Raw genomic sequence first — 19,758 nt, forward strand, 5'->3', positions numbered from 1 at the left:
ATGCAACTAATTCTCTTTTTCGTGCACTTTGGCAGGAGCTGCGGCTGGCCAACGAGGTTGTCTTCCCTCGTGGTCTCGCCCTCCCGGCTCGTTCGAAAATCTGTGGCCGAGACGGCCCGGTGACGAAGACCAAAGTAGCCCTTCGGGATTTCTAAATGTAATAGTGTAGTAGCTCAACTTTTAATTTTCGTCGTCAAAGATTGTAACTTTAGTTTTGAGATTCTGAAAACTGTAATTTGTATTATTTCTCAAGAAATAAAAATACTCTTTCATTCGTTAAATAAAAGCTGGTATTTATTTCTTAAGAATTCTCGAGAATCTAGGTCTCGGCTATTACATTCTACCCCCCTTAACAAAAATTTCGTCCCGAAATTTTGTCTCGGTTAGGTAAAAAGCTGTGGGTACTTCTCTTTCATCTAGTCCTCGAGCTCCCACGTCGCCTCCTCGCGGCCGTGATGCTTCCATAGGACCTTTACTGTTACAATATTTTTATTCCTAAACTCTTTAACTTTTCTGTCCAGAATTGCTTCTGGCTTTTCTTCATAGCTCAAATCTGGTTCTAACACCATTTCTTCTTGGTGCACTATGTGTTTGGGGTCAAACACGTACTTTCTCAACTGTGATACATGAAACACATTGTGAACATTCCCGAAGCTTGGCGGGAGCGCTAATCTGTACGCCACAGGGCCGACTGTTTCTAGGATCTCGTAAGGTCCGATAAAACGCGGTTTCAGCTTGCCCTTGACGCCGAATCTGGTTATCCCTTTTGATGGGGATACTTTCAGAAAGACCTTGTCTCCTGCTTTGAACTGTAAATCCGTTCTGCGAGCATCTGCATAGGATTTCTGTCTATCTTGAGCTTCTTTGATTCTCCCTCGGATTTGTCGGACAATTTCTATCATTTCCTCTACCGAGTCTGGTCCGAAAATCTTTCTCTCACCAACTTCATCCCAGTAAAGTGGTGATCTACACTTTTTCCCATAGAGTGCCTCGTATGGGGCCATATCAATAGTTGCCTGGTAACTGTTGTTGTAGGCGAACTCTATAAGTGGAAGTACTGGCTCCCAGCTCACTCCACGGTCGAGCACTACGGCTCTTAACATATCTTCTAATGTCTGAATCGTCCTTTCGGACTGTCCGTCCGTCTGTGGATGGAATGATGTGCTGAAATTCAGCTGAGTGTCTAACTCTCGCTGTAGGCTTATCCAAAATCTAGAAGTAAATTTTGAATCTCGATCTGAGGTGATCGTTACTGGTACACCATGTAGGCGCACAATCTCTTGCACATAAATCTGTGCCAACTTGTCAGATCAGTATGTGATACGAATTGGTATGACGTGAGCACTTTTGGTGAGTCGATCTATAATCACCCAGATGGCAGTGTTTCCTTGCGGTGATTTTGGCAATCCTGTCACAAAATCCATTGCTATATGCTCCCATTTCCATTCTGGAATCTCGAGAGGTATGTAACGCCTTCACTTGCTGGCAAGCCAGACATCTTTCTACAAACGATGCTATGCTTCTCTTCATGCCATCCCACCAAAATTGCTTCTTCAAGTCCTGATACATCTTTGTACTCCCAGGATGGGCAGTGTAGGGTGTCTCATGAGCTTCACTCATGACCTCGTTCCTAAGTGCCTCCTCTTGTTTCTTCTCGTTCCTTGAGTACATGAGCACGTCGTCTTTAAAAGCTAGGACGACCTTGTCCAAATATGGGCGGAACACGCGGTTCATTAGGTTCATGAACACGGCTGGGGCGTTTGTAAGCCCAAAAAGGCATTACAGTAAACTCGTAATGGTCATATCTGGTGCAAAGTGCAGTCTTAGGTATACCGTCTTGTCGAACTCCCAGCTAGTGATAACCCGATCTCAAGCCCATCTTCGAGAATACGCTGGCTCCTCGCAGCTGGTCGAAGAGGTCGTTGATTCTCGGTAGAGGTACTTGTTCTTGAGGGTTAACTTATTTAGCTCTCGATAGTCGATACACATTCGCAAAGTCCCATCCTTCTTCTTCATGAAGAGTACTGATACGCCCAAAAACGATACACTGGGTCTGATGAAACCCAGGTCTACTTATTCTTGTAATTGGATCTTAAGTTCTTCTTATTTCTTGAGCGCCATCCTATATGGTGACTGAGATAATATGACTGATTCAAGTCATTCCTTTAGTAATTCATTTCGTCTGGGTGATGAAGCTATTTCTAATCTTAGATTTCATCGCCAGGTATTGAGTTCTCTAATGCTTGCATCGATCGTAAAGGTAGTCATTGAGCTGCCATAATGATCTCGTAACCTCTCGCTCAGTTGAGGTAGTCTACTTTTACCGCTTTCAAGGTGCTTTTGAGCTTACTGCGACTCTTTCGTCATGATTTAGTACACACTTGTTCTACTCGCGTCAATCCTTGAATATTGGTTTAGTGCATGTGGAGGTGTTGGCTTCTTTCTCCCAACGCTACTGTCTCCATGCCCTTTTTGGTTCGACTGAGCGATTCATGGTGAAATAATCTAGCATGACTTTCCAAAGTGATCTAGATCTCGTGTCCAGATTAACACAAAACTCTATCGACAGCTCCTTTCTGAGCTGCTTAATTGAGACGTGGCATATCGTAGAATAATTTGTCGCATTTTATTGCCAACGTTTGCCCTTGCTCTATATTATAGGGCTCTAAATCCTGTTCCCTTGCGATAACTTCTTTTAAAAGGAAAAATTCAATTTCTCCCTTCATAGTAGGGACGGTGAGGGTAGCGGTGCTATCACGCGTTCCTCTTCCCGAATGTCTCTCCAGCTTTAGCTTTTTTTTCCTGGCCACCTCTTAGACGAATCCCTTTTGCTGATGGGATTTGTTCCGTCAAACACAAACTACGAATACACTCGTACTTTCTCCATGGCTTTCATTATATGCCCATGATTGAGTCTTTGTTCTTGTGGCTTACTTATCTTACTCGGAGTAAGCATTTTGATCGTTCAAACTACCATATAGGTCTTTTACGTCTTCGGACATCATTTAATCCACAAATATTCCTTGATATTTCTCTACTCAAGGCTAGTTGCTTCTCTATACAACAAAATATTCGATCTTCCACCTGCTGGTCACAAGCGGTACGTAGATTCGAAGTATTTAACGCTTTGTTGTCGGTTATGCAACGCTTCTGGTTGGTGCATCATTTCCTGCACGTGTCTCCATGGGGACGTATTTATTATGCGTATCTGAAAGAAACTGAGACCATGCCTTTTTCTGCTAGCCTCGTATCAATAACTCAATGATTAATCTAATAGTCTTAACTTGGATTATTATTCACACAAGAGAGTATGACTGAAAATCTGAAGGGCTCCTGAATACCCAACTGGACAAGAATAACATCCCTTGTTCAACTTTTATGAATTTTCGTCGATAATCGACCTTGAAGGTAAGTACTGAGTTCATTCAAAGAACTACGTAGCTCAACTGGTTTCCAGGTAAACTCATAGAAGCTGAGGCTCACCCCTGGTGGGAGCTAGAAATAATCATGAGATGGGTCATGAAAACTGGATGGAAATGAATTAACTGTAAATTCCCATAGTAAGCTGCAAAATAGGACAATACAGTTGTCCAATTAGACTGAAAGGATCTGAGCATCAAGGACAGTGGTTCAAACATGTCATCGCCTAAGATGATCAACCACGAAAATTTATAAACGTAGGCGATTGCAATGAAGGAACATTGATCATGTTTCAAAGGCATCTTGATATCAAAATCACATCAATGATTTCATAGGTTCATTAAGGCAACGCACTGAAATGAACTATTCAGAAAAATCAGCTAGGCCAAACTCGTTAGGAAAAGTACAATATGCTTGCCTTAACTTCAAACTGCAGAAAAATTCTGAGACTAGGAATAATGCATGTATTGGAACTGAGATGGAATAATTTCACCTCCGTAGGAAAAATATTGCTACAACACAGTTTTAAAATAGGGAGGTGAACAAGAGTTCCAACACAATATGAAATGTACTGAGAAAGTATTTAAAAGGCGCGACCATTCTGGGGGTCGGAACTGTAAGCATCATAAGAATGAAATTTCATTGCACGAGTCCAAGAAATCGGGATATGGATCTCCTATACTGTGGCTCAAAGGAGACAACAACAAATAACGATGCTTGAAACATAAAGGTATCCAAAATTTGGGAACTGAAACTGGGTTACCGCTTTCGTGAAAGAATGAAAGTGGCGTACTACTTGCAAAACGTGAGACAATCAGAAGTCTCCATAGACGATGTCTGAAGAATAAGCTTATTCTGAAGGTAATAGATAAAAGCAACTTAGAATTTATGACCGGAGCTTACACAGTCAAAACTTTACTCTTTATGAACGATGAGTCAAAGGGCTGCAGTCCATAAATTGGAAGTGAGTCTTACCTCGCATAGAAAAAGAAATATTGATATGTTACTTGGGAGTCAAACTAAAGTCAGAACAGACGGGGATACCGTCCTTTGGGAGGACTCTTAGAAAGAATTTCATTGGGAATCCAAGTAAGTACTATTGATTATAATCATCGGTTCTAGTTATGTGACACTCCTTTGTCTGTTCTCGTGGAGCTCGGACATGATAACTGTGTTCTAGGAAACCATACATTCCAAGATGGGGTTTCTCGTGTTGTTAAACTGATAACCGCAGCTGGAGGTCATGCTTTCATATCGTTCTCGATAACTTAGAACGCTGATTCTTGTGAGACATTACATTCTCCATCGTGCTTTACAACATGTTCAGGCCTGTTACGCCAGATTAGATCACTTTACTAGATCTTGGGTACGATCTCTTTCCGTGTAGGGATGTATCTCCCGAACAGGCTTGAAAGTAAACTATTTTCGTTAAAACTTGGTCTTTGTAAAGACATTGGGAACTTCTTGGTTCATCGTCTAGCATACATATATATATGTATACTATCTGTGTGCTTAAAAGAATGGACTTCCTTTAATTGATGTCTATAAGTAGTACCATAGTACTTTCTAGTTCGTCTTTTCTTTCTCATAATTCCTTGGAATTAGAAGCTTACCCAAACTGATGGGTGTTAATTGGTCTCATCACCCTGGAAGGCGGTAAAAATTCTCGTTCTGCTAGTACTTGGTCCTATATGTCCCACCTAAGGTACTTCTCTAAAGCACTCTAGGTTCGCATATATAGTCCACATGACACTTATACATTCATGTCAAGCTCATAAGTCACAGATACTTTAAGCATATCTCATGCAAAGTATCAGCTATCACGTTGCATCTTGCAAAAATCTCAAATAAACATTTTCGTTCCCATAAAGGGCTGTGAAAATTCCTTTTTTTTTTGAAAATCCCATGAAATTCATTTTCATTCTTAAATGGAAAAAATATTTTCTTTCTTTAAAATTCTCTTTTCTGGACGAGCGGGCGTCGACCCCTGTTTCTGCTGCAGTTGATCGTGTCGAGCTGAGGTGTTGGGATCTTGTACTTAACATTATGTTCATCTTCTAGCCTAGTACTATCTTTTCTGGACTGAGGCTTAGAAGGAAGGTTCTTGGGTCAGAGCGAAAGAAAAGTGCTCTGATACCACTCTGTCACGACCACATCTCCCTAGTCAAAGAAAGTGTAGCTTTACCGCGACTAAAACATACTGAAACTGTCTCAACTCATCATAAGATGCTTAAATCAAAAGAAACATTGTCTGAAGTGTGTTGAGGGTACAAATCATGTTGAATCAGAGTAGTTATGAGAAATTGTCTTTGTTAAACGAATGTTCTGAATTTGCGCAACGGAAGAGTACCAAGACAGATGTAGTATGTATGAAGACACACTACACCCGCTACCTTCCTACTTATTTGGTCTTCTGTCCCAACACCTCCTCGGCTTCGACAACGATCAACCTGCACATTAAGAAAAACAATATGCAGGGCTGAGTACTTGATGCACTCAGTGGGCTTATGCCGAAAACTGTTTTCTTTTAGTTGTCAGCCAAGCTGAGTGAACGCGGGGTTTTACTGAAAATCTATCCCGGTCACTAAAATCTGTTATTTCTTTCTGAAAATAGACTGCAGTCATTTAAACTTCTGATGATATGCCATATCAGCTGCGTGAATCGGGAATGTGGCCACATTCCACGACCACTGGGCCGGCCAACCTGGCGCTAGCTCACGACCCACGGACCGGCCAACCTAGCGCTAGCTCACGGTCCCTATGTGTACACTAGTCCGAGTAGGATTTACTGACCTACTGGGACCCGAATTCGATTTAACTGGGTCGGAATAGCCAACAGATAGGCAATCATAAAACAAAACATGGCATGACAACTCATTCAAATAATCATATTTTCACATAAAGCATGCTTTAAAGAAAGAAGAGAAAGAAAGCCCACACATAATGTAGGATAGAAAAGCCCACCTCATTTGCTTAACTCTTTCAAACGGGCACTGTCTGACTTGAGATTTACTCGTCGAGCGACGACGTCCCTTTTCAAAAATAATATACTTAAATTAGGCTTTAAGTAATCATTGATCTTGCATGAATGCATGCCTAAGCGTGATCTTTTATTTTATCTCTTTCTTTCTAAATATTAGAGATCTAAATTCTGTAATTAAATCGGCGATTTAAATTGTTCTGAATCCGGCTGCCCCGTTCGGTTATAATTATTTCCCGGATTATCTTAAGTATTTTAAAATACTTTCTGTGACTATTAAAGTCTGCTTTAACTATTTATCGAATATTATTTCGACACGGCTTAATAGTACTTTTCTTCCGTGGCTTAGGGAATAATTTTCGTCATGCTTTTAACTTGATCCAAGATAACGGCTTCAACCAAATTAATGGTTCTAGTAATTAGATTCTCAAGCCCAGCTGGAAATTTATTTATTCTGGCCCAGACTATTTATTTTCTTAAACAATCGGCCCAGATTAGGTGACTGGTCCAGTTTGGACCATTTACTCACTAGGCCCAAAGGAAATAAATTGGGCATGGCCCAACTATTCCCCCTTCCATCTTTCTCTTTCATTTTCATAACTTTTCCCCAAATTGAAGAAACAACTGGAAACGGGAAACCCTAGCCCCCCTTTCGTTCCGACGCCGCCTTCAATCAGCGTCGCCTCCGGCGTCACCCTCCATCGCGGCCGTTACGGTGTATCACCGCCTGTCGTCCGCGAGTTCCGTGTGGTCAGGACTCGCCGTTCCCTCGCGAACGGCCTTCGAGCACAGGGTCTGATGCCAACCCGTGAGGTCTCTGCCTCGTGCGCCGCCGAACGAGGCTCGGCGTACACCTCCGTCGCTCTATTGGCTGACGTCGCTGCCTCCTGAAGGTCAGCGCCGTCGTTGACGGCTCTGCGACTGCCTCTGCGGCCTCAGCTAAGTTTTCTCCCCCAGCTCAGTTTAAACGGATAAACTTGCTACGCTTACTTAGCTTTCAATGTAGTTGTGTTTTGTTGGTGAGGGGTTCTTCCCCAAGTTTAAGTTCGAAAAAAAATCTCAGTTGTTGCGGCTACTGCTCGTTCTCGTTATTCTGATGTGATTACCGTACTTGAGCTCTAACTATGATATCCTAGCATTCTTGCGTTACTGTCATTCTTTGGCTGTTGCGTATCTTGTTGTCCCCTTACTCTCGGCTTTGATCCCCTCTACTCTCTCTTGCTGCTTCGGTCCCTCCCACTCTATGCCTCACTGTAAAACGGCTGATTTGGTGATGGGAAAGGGAGGAAGAGGCTGAGGGCTATTTACATTTATGGATAGGGAGTAACTGAAAGCTGCAAGAGTTTGTTACTTGGCTGGAAAGAAGGAGCCTTAAGGCTGCCTTATGTTGGCTGCCATCCCTGCAGCATTCTTTAACTGATTTGGAGTTTTGTGCTGCCTTGTACTTTGATTCATTCATGGATTTTGTCTCTTTTGCAGGTGCACACTAGAGGTGGCATTGTGGGGGCTGATTTCCGGACTATGGCTGGTGGATAAAGGGGTAAGAGCTGCAAAAACTCAGCCTTGCATAGTGCAGCCACTGCGGTGCAAAAATCTGTTGGCTGGACTTGCCCCTTTCGACCAAGCCTTCCTCTTTTCTTTGGAAAGGTAAGGCTACTCATTCCCCTTTTAACACTTCTTTTAGTTGTCTTTATTTCATGCAACTAATTCTCTTTTTCGTGCACTTTGGCAGGAGCTGCGGCTGGCCAACGAGGTTGTCTTCCCTCGTGGTCTCGCCCTCCCGGCTCGTTCAAAAATCTGTGGCCGAGACGGCCCGGTGACGAAGGCCAAAGTAGCCCTTCGGGATTTCTAAATGTAATAGTGTAGTAGCTCAACTTTTAATTTTCGTCGTCAAAGATTGTAACTTTAGTTTTGAGATTCTGAAAACTGTAATTTGTATTATTTCTCAAGAAATAAAAATACTCTTTCATTCGTTAAATAAAAGCTGGTATTTATTTCTTAAGAATTCTCGAGAATCTAGGTCTCGGCTATTACATTCATCAAGAGGAAGTGATCCTGACCCCCGACATGAACTACGAGGAAAGGCCCGAGGCAATCCTAGATCGGAAGGTGCAAGAGTAACGAAACAAGTCGATAGCATCCGTGAAAGTGTTGTGGAAACACCATGGTCCCGAGGAAGCCACGTGGGAGTTAGAAGATAGAATGAAAGAAAAATACCCCGAGTTATTTATGTGAGACGGTCAAAATTTCGGGATGAAATTTCTGTTTAGAGGGGAATGATGTAAAATCCCAAATTTTGTGACATTTATTTAAGATATGTCGATTGGAAATTTCATTTATGAAATTTAAGTTGTTGTTGCGTGATTGAGTTTGATTATGTGGAATAAATCGTCATGGGGAAATTGGAATGAAGTGCTAGTTATATTTAATGTGGGGAATCAATTTAAATAAAGATCATGCATCTTGTTCTAGCCAGATAAAGTGGCTATTGTCGGCCCCTCCAATTATTGGAAATTTTCTTGGATTTAATTAATTATTTTGGGATATTCATCCAAATTAAATCCAAATCAAATTATCCCTAAATTGTGCTACATGAAACTCGAACTCTAACCTATTATTTTTGTGAGTTTCGGATATCCTCTACTTGAATTAAGAGGATGAATTAGTTTCTTTGATAAAATTGGTACCTTGTTGATTCCTTCGTTTATTTTAAATCCAATTAAATCTTGCCACATTTTATTCCCTCACCCCATTTAAATTAAGAGTTGCATTATTTCCTTGTGGCTAAGTAAGCCAATTTTTGGCCCCCCTATTTGTAGAGGAGAATATATTTGTTTCCTATTTTGTGGAATTCCCTTTATTCAATACCAAATTAATACCTAAGCCAAATTAATTGGGGATGTGAATATTTTCCTTCTATTGTGTCTCCATCCCACACTTCTTTTTAGCTTAATTTCCTTGGGGAAATCTATTTTATTGCTGCCTATTTTATAGGAGTCTTTTCCTATAAAGAAATTATCAAATTTAAATCCTATTCTATTTAATTGAGGATTTAAATAATTTCCTTGTGCACACCGTCAAGATTTTCGCCCCTTCCCTCATTTTTTCCTACTTGGAGATTTAATTTATTTTGTTCCCTTGTTTATGGAATATTCATTGACTTATTTCCTAAATTGTGAATCTATTTCTCTCCAAGTAAATACCAAATAAATTCCTTATTGAATTATTAACCTAATTTTTAAAATTTTGCCTTCTTTTTAATTGTGGGATTATATTTATTGACCCCTATTTTATTCCTCCACAATTAATTAATTAATTAATTAATTGGATTAAACCTAGGACTATATAATCACCTAAACTAAACCCTAGCCCCCATTCTCCCTCATAATTTTCGTGCCTCACCTCTCCTCCCTCTCTTCAACATCTCCAAAATTTCTTCCATCCTTGTTCTTGCATCCATTGAAGTTTTATTTTCAAGAGTTCCCGACGAATCGCATCAATCTTTGCTTCTACCGTTTGGTTTTCGATTCAAGAAGGTATAACTAAATCTTTTCCTCATCTTCTCCAGTGAAACCTTGTTCTTGATTCATTCATGCATATAGTGAGTGTAGGAATCACAGATCGCAAAATTAATCGGTGGGAATTTGTGTTTGTATGAGAAAAACTGTGAATATGCGATTGTGAATGAATATGAGTAAAGTTTGAATGATTCATTGGTGAATGATGTGTGGTTATATGAGAACATGATTGTGAGAACCTTTTGAAGCATGTTTGTGTGTGGGAAGCATGAAAAATTGTGTTTGGTTGAATGAGGAAGAAACCCTAATTTCGAAATTTTGAGACCTGAAAACTGTGGTGTTCGGACAGTGGATTCCGACGTGTGTTTGACAGACCAAAGGATCTTATTTTGGTTCAAATTTTTAACTGATTAAACTTCAAGGTGTTTTCTGTGTGGTGTGTAAATTTCAGCCCCATTTGACGAAAGATGAAATTTTATTAAATTTTTGAAGTCGACTGCGCAATTCTACCAGAAACTTTTATTCTCGCCCATAAAGTTTCGTTTTCTATTTGACCGACCAAATGGCCTCATTTTGATGTGAATTTTGAACTGGAGGAAATTCGAAGTAACTTCTGTGTTTTGTGAAAATTTCAGTCTCATTGGGCATCTGATGAATATTTGGTGAATTCTTCAAATGAACTGCGCAGTGCTGCCAGAATTTTTATGTTCCGACCAGAGAGTTGCATTAATGTTTTGACTAACCAATCGACATGACTTGAGTGAGAAGTTTTAACTGGATGAACTTTAATGTGTCTACTGTGTTGTGAGTAAAGTTTAGCTTTATATGAGGTCGGATAGATTTTTGGTGATTTTTACAAACAAACCGCGCAGTTCTGCCAGATTTGTTGTTATGTGGAAATATCACTTGTTGCCAAGTTTTAATGAATTATATGATGCATGTATGATTTGGGAAGGTATCCTGTGACGTGGTTATGTGTGACACGTTGAGAAATATTATGGTATGTTGTTCCTTAGGTTGATGAATGTTGGGATTGGTAAATTAAGGGAATGATAAAAGGAACGATAGGACATGCATGGTAATGTGAATTTGTAGAAGGCTGATTTGTGTTGTGATGATTGGCAAGGGTTATTGTGTGTACGTGAGCACAAGGAACGAGGGTTGCCTTAAGTGGATATTGAATTGATTAAACCAACGAGGTGGGCTTTCTTTACAAATCTTTTTATTTTCCGAAAATATGATGTGGTGTTATAAGGGTGGTTTAACTTGTTATGTCATGCCATGGATTGTTTTGATTGAGATTGTGTGTCCAATGCCTAGTTCGTCTAAGTTCACTCCGTTAGGCTATATGGCTGTATTGTGAAATGAATTCGGGTCTGAGTAGGGCCGCAAACCTTATCAGGCTGTGTACACTGGTGAGATCGGGAGTCGTCCTTGCTAGTCGGCCGGTCTCGTGGGCGAATAGTGTGGCCACACTTTCGTCGCACTGTGGATTGATGATTGTGATTGATGGATTGTTGAGAAAATAGGGAGATTATTTGACTGGCCAGTCTATGAAACGTTTTTGTGTTCTCGATGATATTTCTTTACTACGTATAAAACTCGAGATCGCTGGTATGGATGACATAACTGTATAAATGTTTTCGGCATGAGCCCATTGAGTACAACAAGTACTCAGCCCTGCATATGTTTTTCCCTATGTGCAGGTTGAGCGGGATGTTGAGGTGGATGTTGAGTTGGCCTAGGAACTTTGGATGCGTTGTGTCTTCATACGTAGACGTCATCCTTGACTCTCTTTAAACCTTATTTCCGCTGCTATATTTTTGAACTATGCCTCAATACTTTATTCTGTTTCGTACTGTGTTTGAACATGTTTGATTGTGTTAGGCGTTAATCTGATGTTTACCCTGTTACTCTGAAATGGTTTTTCGTGAACTAAACCAAATGTTTTATTTTGGAAGTTAATTAGATTTTATTATTTATTTTCTCCGCTGCTTCTTTTGAAAAATCCTTTCCCATAAGTCGTTGCTAATTAATAATAAATTTATAACATTAAGTTTCTTTAAACTAAAAATTTGTTGTCTAAACTTTTAATGAACTAAAATATTATTCCTTTAAGCTAATTAAGTTTTCATATAAAATGTAATCCTTAAATGTTGTCTTTAATGTTATCCCGTGGTCACGATCGCCTCGTTTGTAGTACCCCTAGTTTGGGCGGTCGTGACACATATTTACTTCATTACTAATATACGTTCATTTAGTTCATTATTTAGTGAATATAGTTCATTATTTACTCCGGCAAGTTTTTATTGAATAAAAAAAACTACAAAAAAATAATTAAAAAAAAAGTTTTTATTGAATAAAATATTAAATTAATTGTAAATTAATCCTAACCACAAGATTAAGAAAATGGATGGCCCTCACAATTCTGTATATATATATATATAGAGAGGTATGTATTCATATCCTTTTTCCATTTTTTATTCTATTTTCCAACTGAATCTCGACCCTTCATTTGCAAGATCTGATGGCCGAAAATAATGCCTCATGAATTTAATTTAAATGATTAAAAAAATTGAAACGGTCAAAATTGGGATACACAAATTAGTATGTTATGGTAACTTCCTTGATTATCTCTATCAAAGATCACAGCGGTTATTCTCCACGATTTCACACTGCAATCTGTCTTCTCTCCCTAAACTTTCAGCGTCTCTTCTCCCTTGAACACTTTAAGGTCCTAAATTGTTGGCTGTGTTTCTAAATCGAAGAAGACATGGTTTGTATTTATTCTCTAAATATACCGATTTGTAGGAGGTCTCGATCATTGCTTTCGTTTTTACTGAACAATGGAAGAAGGTAATCAATTTTTTGCCTTCATTGATTATTAATCCGAGTTGTTATCTGAAATTCAGATTTGTTGGAGTAATCGATCGTTGTAGAATCTGACAGCATGTATTGTTACTGATACACATAATGTACATATATTACTCTGTAATGGTTTTTTTATTTTCAGTAATGGACGATTTGTGATCTGTAATGTAAATATTTGCTGAGCAGTTTAGTTTAAGATTGGTCGTGTTTGATTGTTCAGCGCACGTTTCATGTATTCCCCAAGGGATTAGCAATCCTTGGGGCTAGGGTGTAATATGTATTCAGTAACAAAACCATCGCAAAGTCCACGAGTTTCAGTCATTCATCTAGGGTTTAGATATCATCTCGGCTAGGGAGTCGGTTCACTGATACACATAATGTACATATATTACTGTGTAATGGTTTTTTTATTCTCAGTAATGGACGATTTATGATCTGTAATGTAAATGTTTGCTGAGCAGTTTAGTTAAAGATTGGCCGTGTTTGATTGTTCGACGCACATTTCAAGTATTCCCCAAGGGTTTAGCAATCATTGGGGCTAGGGTGTAGTATGTATAAAGTAACAAAACCGTCGCCAAAGTCCACGAGTTCCAGTCATTTACCTAGGGTTTAGATATCATCTCGGCTAGGGAGTAGTTTTTACTGATACACATAATGCACATATATTACTCTATAATGGTTTTTTTATTTTCAGTAATGGACTATTCATGATGTGTAATGTAAATGTTTGCTGAGCCGTATTTTTTGCGATTCACAAAACACATCACTCTTATTCTGATTTTACTTCACTCTTGTTCACAAAACACATCACTCTTATTTTTATTTTACTTCACTCTTGTTCACAAAACACATCACTCTTGTTCAGAAAACACTTCACTCTTATTCACAATACACATCACTCTTGTTCAGAAAACACTTCACTCTTGTTCACAAAACACATCACTCTTGTTCACAAAACACATCACTCTTGTTCTGATTTTGGGTCTGCAATATTTGGGTTGGACCCATGTTTCTGCATCGGGCATTGTGTTGATTTTTGGCTGATAAAATGATACTTTTGCATCATAAAATGATAGTTTGAGGGGATAAAATGATAGTTTCAAATGATAAAATGATACTTTTGCATCATAAATTGATTGTTTGAGTTCTTTGGTTGGATAAAATGATAGTTTCGGGGAATAAAATGATAGTTTCAGTGGGAAAAAATGATAGGTTCAGTGATAAAATGATATTTTTGTTTCATAATGATAGTTTTAGATTTTTGGCTGATAAAATGATACTTTTGCATCATAAAATGATAGTTTTAGATTTTAACACTAAGGTGGCAATAGGAACCTAATGCTCCCCTATATATATATATATATATATATATATATATATATATATATATATGTATATATATATATATGGGTGCATTATAATGATAACCACAATTTGTGTGATAACCCTATAACTAAATCTCCACCAAATATTTTTAAAATATGTGGTCTAGATTTAATCTAACAAAACTATCATTTTATCAAATAAAACTATCATATTTCGGTTATATAAGGGCAAAATTGTCATTTCGTTATGAAGCTTGGCCTCGCTCTCTCAAACACTTCCACTCACAATCTGCCGCGAAATGATGAAAAGAAGCGTAAACTTGATGAATCATTCTCCGATGATGAGATGACCAGCAACAAACGCACATTACCGCTGTTGATTTGGAATGATAACCGGAATATGTAATTCTCTCTCTCTCTGGATTGCGATTTTGATTGTTTTTTATGATTGTGTGTGAATATGTAGGGATTGCGGATGTGTTGATGTGGAAGAGGATGCGGTGGTGGGGTGGCCGCCGGTGAATTCGCGGATGCGGAAGGTGGCGGAGCATCACCGCCGCGAGAGCACCACCTCGAATTACATCATGGTGGATAACGGCGGCGGCGGAGAAGGAGGAGGATTGAATTCGATGTATGTGAAAGTGGAAATGGAATGGATTGGGATTGCGAGGAAGATTAATTTGGGGATTTAATCACCAATAAGATCTGCAAAGCTGCTGAAGATATGAAGCTTGTTCAGAAAACACTTCACTTTTGTTCACAAAACACATCACTCTTATTCTGATTTTACTTCACTCTTGTTCACAAAACACATCACTCTTATTCTGATTTTACTTCACTCTTGTTTACAAAACACATCACTCTTGTTCAGAAAACACTTCACTCTTATTCACAATACACATCACTCTTGTTCACAAAACACATCACTCTTGTTCACAAAACACATCACTCTTATTCTGATTTTACTTCACTCTTGTTTACAAAACACATCATTCTTGTTCAGAAAACACATCACTCTTGTTCACAAAACACGTCACTCTTGTCCTGATTTTGGGTCTGCAATAGTTGGGTTGGACCCATGTTTATGCATAGGGCAACGCATTCTTGTGTTGATTTTTGGCTGATAAAATGATACTTTTGCATCATAAAATGACAGTTTGAGGGGATAAAATGATAGTTTCAAATGATAAAATGATATTTTTGCATCATAAATTGATTGTTTGAGTTCTTTGGCATCATAAATTGATTGTTTGAGTTCTTTGGTTGGATAAAATGATAGTTTCGGGGAATAAAATGATAGTTTCGGGGAATAAAATGATAGTTTCAGTGGGTAAAAATGATAGGTTCAGTGATAAAATTATATTTTTGTTTCATAATGATAGTTTTAGATTTTTGGCTGATAAAATGATACTTTTGTATCATAAAATGATAGTTTTAGATTTTAACACTAAGGTGGCAATAGGAACCTAATGCTCCCCTTTATATATATATATATATATATATATATATATATATATATATATATATATATATATATATATATATATATATATATATATGGTTGTGATCAATGTCGAACCAATTTTAAAGACCGAACTAGAGACCAAATCTGGGCCATTAGATCTAGTTTTTTTGATGAGATGTGCTGCTGTGTAAATTTTTCGGTCTTCATTACAAGCCCATTTTACTTCATTGTATAGATTTATTACTTCATTCCGTACGTAATACCTTGAAACTACAACATGTTTTTACTTTCTTCCAGTAGGTTTTGAAATGATTCAACATATGTTTCATTTGAATTCATTGACCTGAGTTTTACTTTATTTACATTAAAAAATGCAATTTATTCAAGTGCGTTTATTACTTCATTCAGAAACGTTATTACTTCATTGGATAAGGTTTTTACTTCATTCCAGTAGGACTTCACATACTTCATTCCAATAATTTATTGCATAATTCCATGTGTTTATTACATCATATCAGCGTTGTGGCGGTGGTGATAGATATTGTAGAGAGAAAGAACGACACGCGACGGCGAAACCGCATTTACGTACTGGAATGAAGTAATAATCCTACTGGAATGAAGTAAAAACCTACTGGAATGAAGTAAAAACCTACTGGAATGAATTTAAATCTTTGTAACATGTTTGTATGACTTATTTACCTTCGGAAGAATTAAAATAGGCTCGTGATGAAGGTGAAAATAAATTATAAATTTGTGCCTCTCATCCATAAAAAACTATATCAAAAAACCCTAATTTGGTATGGTTCGGTGGTTCGGTCTTTAAGAGTGGATTTGTGAATAATGGGACTCTATATATATATATAGGATAGTGATCAATGTATAACTAATCTTAAGTGTATAACTAGAGAACAAATCTCAGCCACACATCTTTATACTCCAAATTAATCTTATGGCTTAAATAATCTTGCAGATTTTTATAAAAAAATAATAGCCAAAGGGCATTTTTGGAATTCAATATCTCAAATGTATCAGCGTGAATTGTCTTCTGCGCAATTTATACAATCTGAATCTGAATTGTCTCCAGCCACCGCCATGGCCGACCTCTCCGCCGCCGCCGCACATGCGCCGGTTCTTCCACTGAAGGCGTCCTCCGCCGGGCTGTTCGCGGCTCGCTGAATCTTAACCGATCTCATTACCGAGCAGCGCCGCAACTGGAACTCGCTTCTGCTCAACTCCATCAACATTTATTTGTTTTCGCATTCTCGTCTTATTCTCGATATTGCATTTTGTAAATTAGTGAGATTTGGAGGAGATTTTGAAATAGAGGGTTCTACAAGGGGCTTTTACCAATCCCTAGCTATAATTACGATTCGAGAATGATATGATGATAATTACTCCATTTTCCTTCTCTAATTTCGAATTCCTTTTTTGTTTTCTTTCCATTGTACGTTGGAGAATTGAGTTCGTGATTTTCTGCTGATTGATTTTGTCATTTTTGCTCATACTCTCTACTCATTTGTCTATCATTTGGGAGGCAACATGAACTAAAATCATTCTAATAGTGATGTGTTTTGTAAACAAGAGTGAAGTAAAATCATTCTAAGAGTGATGCGTTTTGTAAACAAGAGTGATGTGTTTAGTAAACAAGAGTGAAGTAAAATCATAATAAGAGTGATGTGTTCTGTGAACAAGAGTGAAGTGTTTTGTGAACAAGAGTGAAGTAAAATCATAATAAGAGTGATGCGTTTTGTAAACAAGAGTGAAGTAAAATCATGGTAAGAGTGATGTGTTTTGTAAACAAGAGTGAAGTAAAATCATGCTAAGAGTGATGCGTTTTGTAAACAAGAGTGATGTGTTTTGTAAACAAGAGTGAAGTAAAATCATAATAAGAGTAATGTGTTCTGTGAACAAGAGTGAAGTGTTTTGTGAACAAGAGTGAAGTAAAATCATAATAAGAGTGATGCGTTTTGTAAACAAGAGTGAAGTAAAATCATGGTAGGAGTGATGCGTTTTGTGAACAAGAGTGAAGCGTTTTCTGAACAAGAGTGAAGTAAAATCAGAATAAGAGTGTTGTGTTTTGTGAACAAGAGTGAAGTAAAATCAGAATAAGAGTGATGTGTTTTGTGAACAAGAGTGAAGTGTTTTGTGAACAAGAGTGAAGTGTTTTGTGAACAAGAGTGAAGTAAAATCAGAATAAGAGTGATGTGTTTTGTGAACAAGAGTGAAGTGTTTTCTGAACAAGAGTGAAGTGTTTTGTGAACAAGAGTGAAGTAAAATCAGAATAAGAGTGATGTGTTTTGTGAACAAGAGTGAAGTAAAATCAGAATAAGAGTGATGTGTTTTGTGAACAAGAGTGAAGTAAAATCAGAATAAGAGTGATGTGTTTTGTGAACAAGAGTGAAGCGTTTTCTAAACAAGAGTGAAGTAAAATCAGATTGATCAAACACCTTCTAGCATTAGCATTTACAAATTTCTCTCTGATCAAATAAATAATTAAGAATGAAAATTTAGCTGAATTAGAAGAGGATGAACTTCAATTACTATTATTACAAGAATTTCCGTAGCTCAATTCGCCGTATTTATAGCTGAAACCGATCTCCGCCTTTGCTCGGGCAAATTCTAGCTTTGATGAACAGAGCTCCGAATTCTTCAATAATTCTTGAATTCACATACAACATTCAGCAACCTAAGAGTAATTAAACTCAATTTCGAGCCGGAATTCCCATACCGGATGATGATTCCGGCGAGCAGCGACTTGTCGATCACCGTCTTCAGCTTCACATTCTTCGGCCCGGTCAGCTTCTGCGCGCGCTTCGCGATCTCCGCCAGATGCTGCGGCTCCAGCTCCACCACCGACGCCACTGTCGCCACCTCCGTCTCCGACAGCCGGTTCGCGACCAGCTCGAACTCCGCCGCGATCTCCTTGATCAGATACACTCGCTTCATGTCCGTGAAGTTAACCTTCAAATGAAGTAAAAATTTACATAATCTAATTTTTTTGTGCAATGACAATAATACCCCTGACTTGTTATTATGGAGTAAATTTGTGATTGAGGGAGCTAATATCTCATTAAATTTGAAAATTAATATTAGCCCTTGATATTTTTGATCTTGTGGCTATTATTTGTTCTCTAGTTATATGGTTAAGAGGTGTTTGCCATAGATCACTACTCTATATATATATATATATATAAATAAATATATGATAACCCTATAACTAAATCTCCACCACATATTTTTAAAATATGTGGTCTAGATTTAATCTAACAAAACTATCATTTTATCAAATAAAACTATCATATTTCGGTTATATAAGGGCAAAAGTGTCATTTCGTTATGAAGCTTGGCCTCACTCTCTCAAACACTTCCACTCACAATCTGTCGCGAAATGATGAGAAGAAGCGTAAACTTGATGAATCATTCTCCGATGATGAGATGACCAGCAACAAACGCACATTGCCGCTGTTGATTTGGAATGATAACCGGAATATGTAATTCTCACTCTCTCTGGATTGCGATTTTGATTGTCTTTTGATGATTGTGTGTGAATATGTAGGGATTGCGGATGTGTTGATGTGGAAGAGGATGCGGTGGTGGGGTGGCCGCCGGTGAATTCACGAATGCGGAAGGTGGCGGAGCATCACCGCCGCGAGAGCACCGCCTCGAATTACGTCACGGTGGATAACGGCGGCGGCGGCGGAGGAGGAGGAGGAGGATTGAATTCAATGTATGTGAAAGTTGAAATTGAAGGGATTGGGATAGCGAGGATGATTAATTTGAGGATTTAATCATCAATAAGATCTACGAAGCTACTGAAGATATGAAGCTTGTTCAGAAAATACTTCACTCTTGTTCACAAAACTCATCACTCTTATTCTGATTTTACTTCACTCTTGTTCACAAAACACATCACTCTTGTTCAGTAAACACATCACTCTTATTCTGATTTTACTTCACTCTTGTTCACAAAACACATCACTCTTGTTCAGAAAACACTTCACTCTTATTCACAATACACATCACTCTTGTTCAGAAAACACTTCACTCTTGTTCACAAAACACATCACTCTTATTCTGATTTTACTTCACTCTAGTTCACAAAACACATCACTCTTGTTCAGAAAACACATCATTCTTGTTCACAAAACACATCACTCTTGTTCTGATTTTGGGTCTGCA

At 38.2% G+C, this 19,758-nt stretch overlaps 2 protein-coding genes across 2 annotated transcripts; both read left to right on the forward strand.

Moving 5' to 3' along the window:
* The first annotated feature begins 14,361 nt into the window (after positions 1-14,361).
* Positions 14,362-14,806, forward strand: LOC121760596. The gene is made up of 2 exons (XM_042156237.1): positions 14,362-14,516; positions 14,581-14,806. The coding sequence occupies exons 1-2, from the start codon at positions 14,362-14,364 to the stop codon at positions 14,804-14,806; spliced, it is 381 nt and encodes a 126-aa protein (XP_042012171.1).
* A 4,109-nt stretch (positions 14,807-18,915) lies between these two features.
* On the forward strand, positions 18,916-19,367 carry LOC121760597 (auxin-responsive protein IAA29-like). The gene is made up of 2 exons (XM_042156238.1): positions 18,916-19,070; positions 19,136-19,367. Exons 1-2 carry the CDS (start codon positions 18,916-18,918, stop codon positions 19,365-19,367), a joined length of 387 nt encoding a protein of 128 aa, XP_042012172.1.
* The last annotated feature ends 391 nt before the right edge of the window (positions 19,368-19,758 follow it).

This window comes from Salvia splendens, chromosome 13, assembly GCF_004379255.2.
Source record: "Salvia splendens isolate huo1 chromosome 13, SspV2, whole genome shotgun sequence".
Lineage (NCBI taxonomy): Eukaryota > Viridiplantae > Streptophyta > Magnoliopsida > Lamiales > Lamiaceae > Salvia > Salvia splendens.

Bases quoted from the DNA above. Each gene is read 5' to 3' on its own strand.
- LOC121760597 (XM_042156238.1), top strand. From the start codon at position 18,916: ATGAAGCTTGGCCTCACTCTCTCAAACACTTCCACTCACAATCTGTCG. The intron at 19,071-19,135 runs GTAATTCTCACT...GTGAATATGTAG, and splicing joins TGGAATGATAACCGGAATAT to GGATTGCGGATGTGTTGATG.
- LOC121760596 (XM_042156237.1), top strand. From the start codon at position 14,362: ATGAAGCTTGGCCTCGCTCTCTCAAACACTTCCACTCACAATCTGCCG. The intron at 14,517-14,580 runs GTAATTCTCTCT...GTGAATATGTAG, and splicing joins TGGAATGATAACCGGAATAT to GGATTGCGGATGTGTTGATG.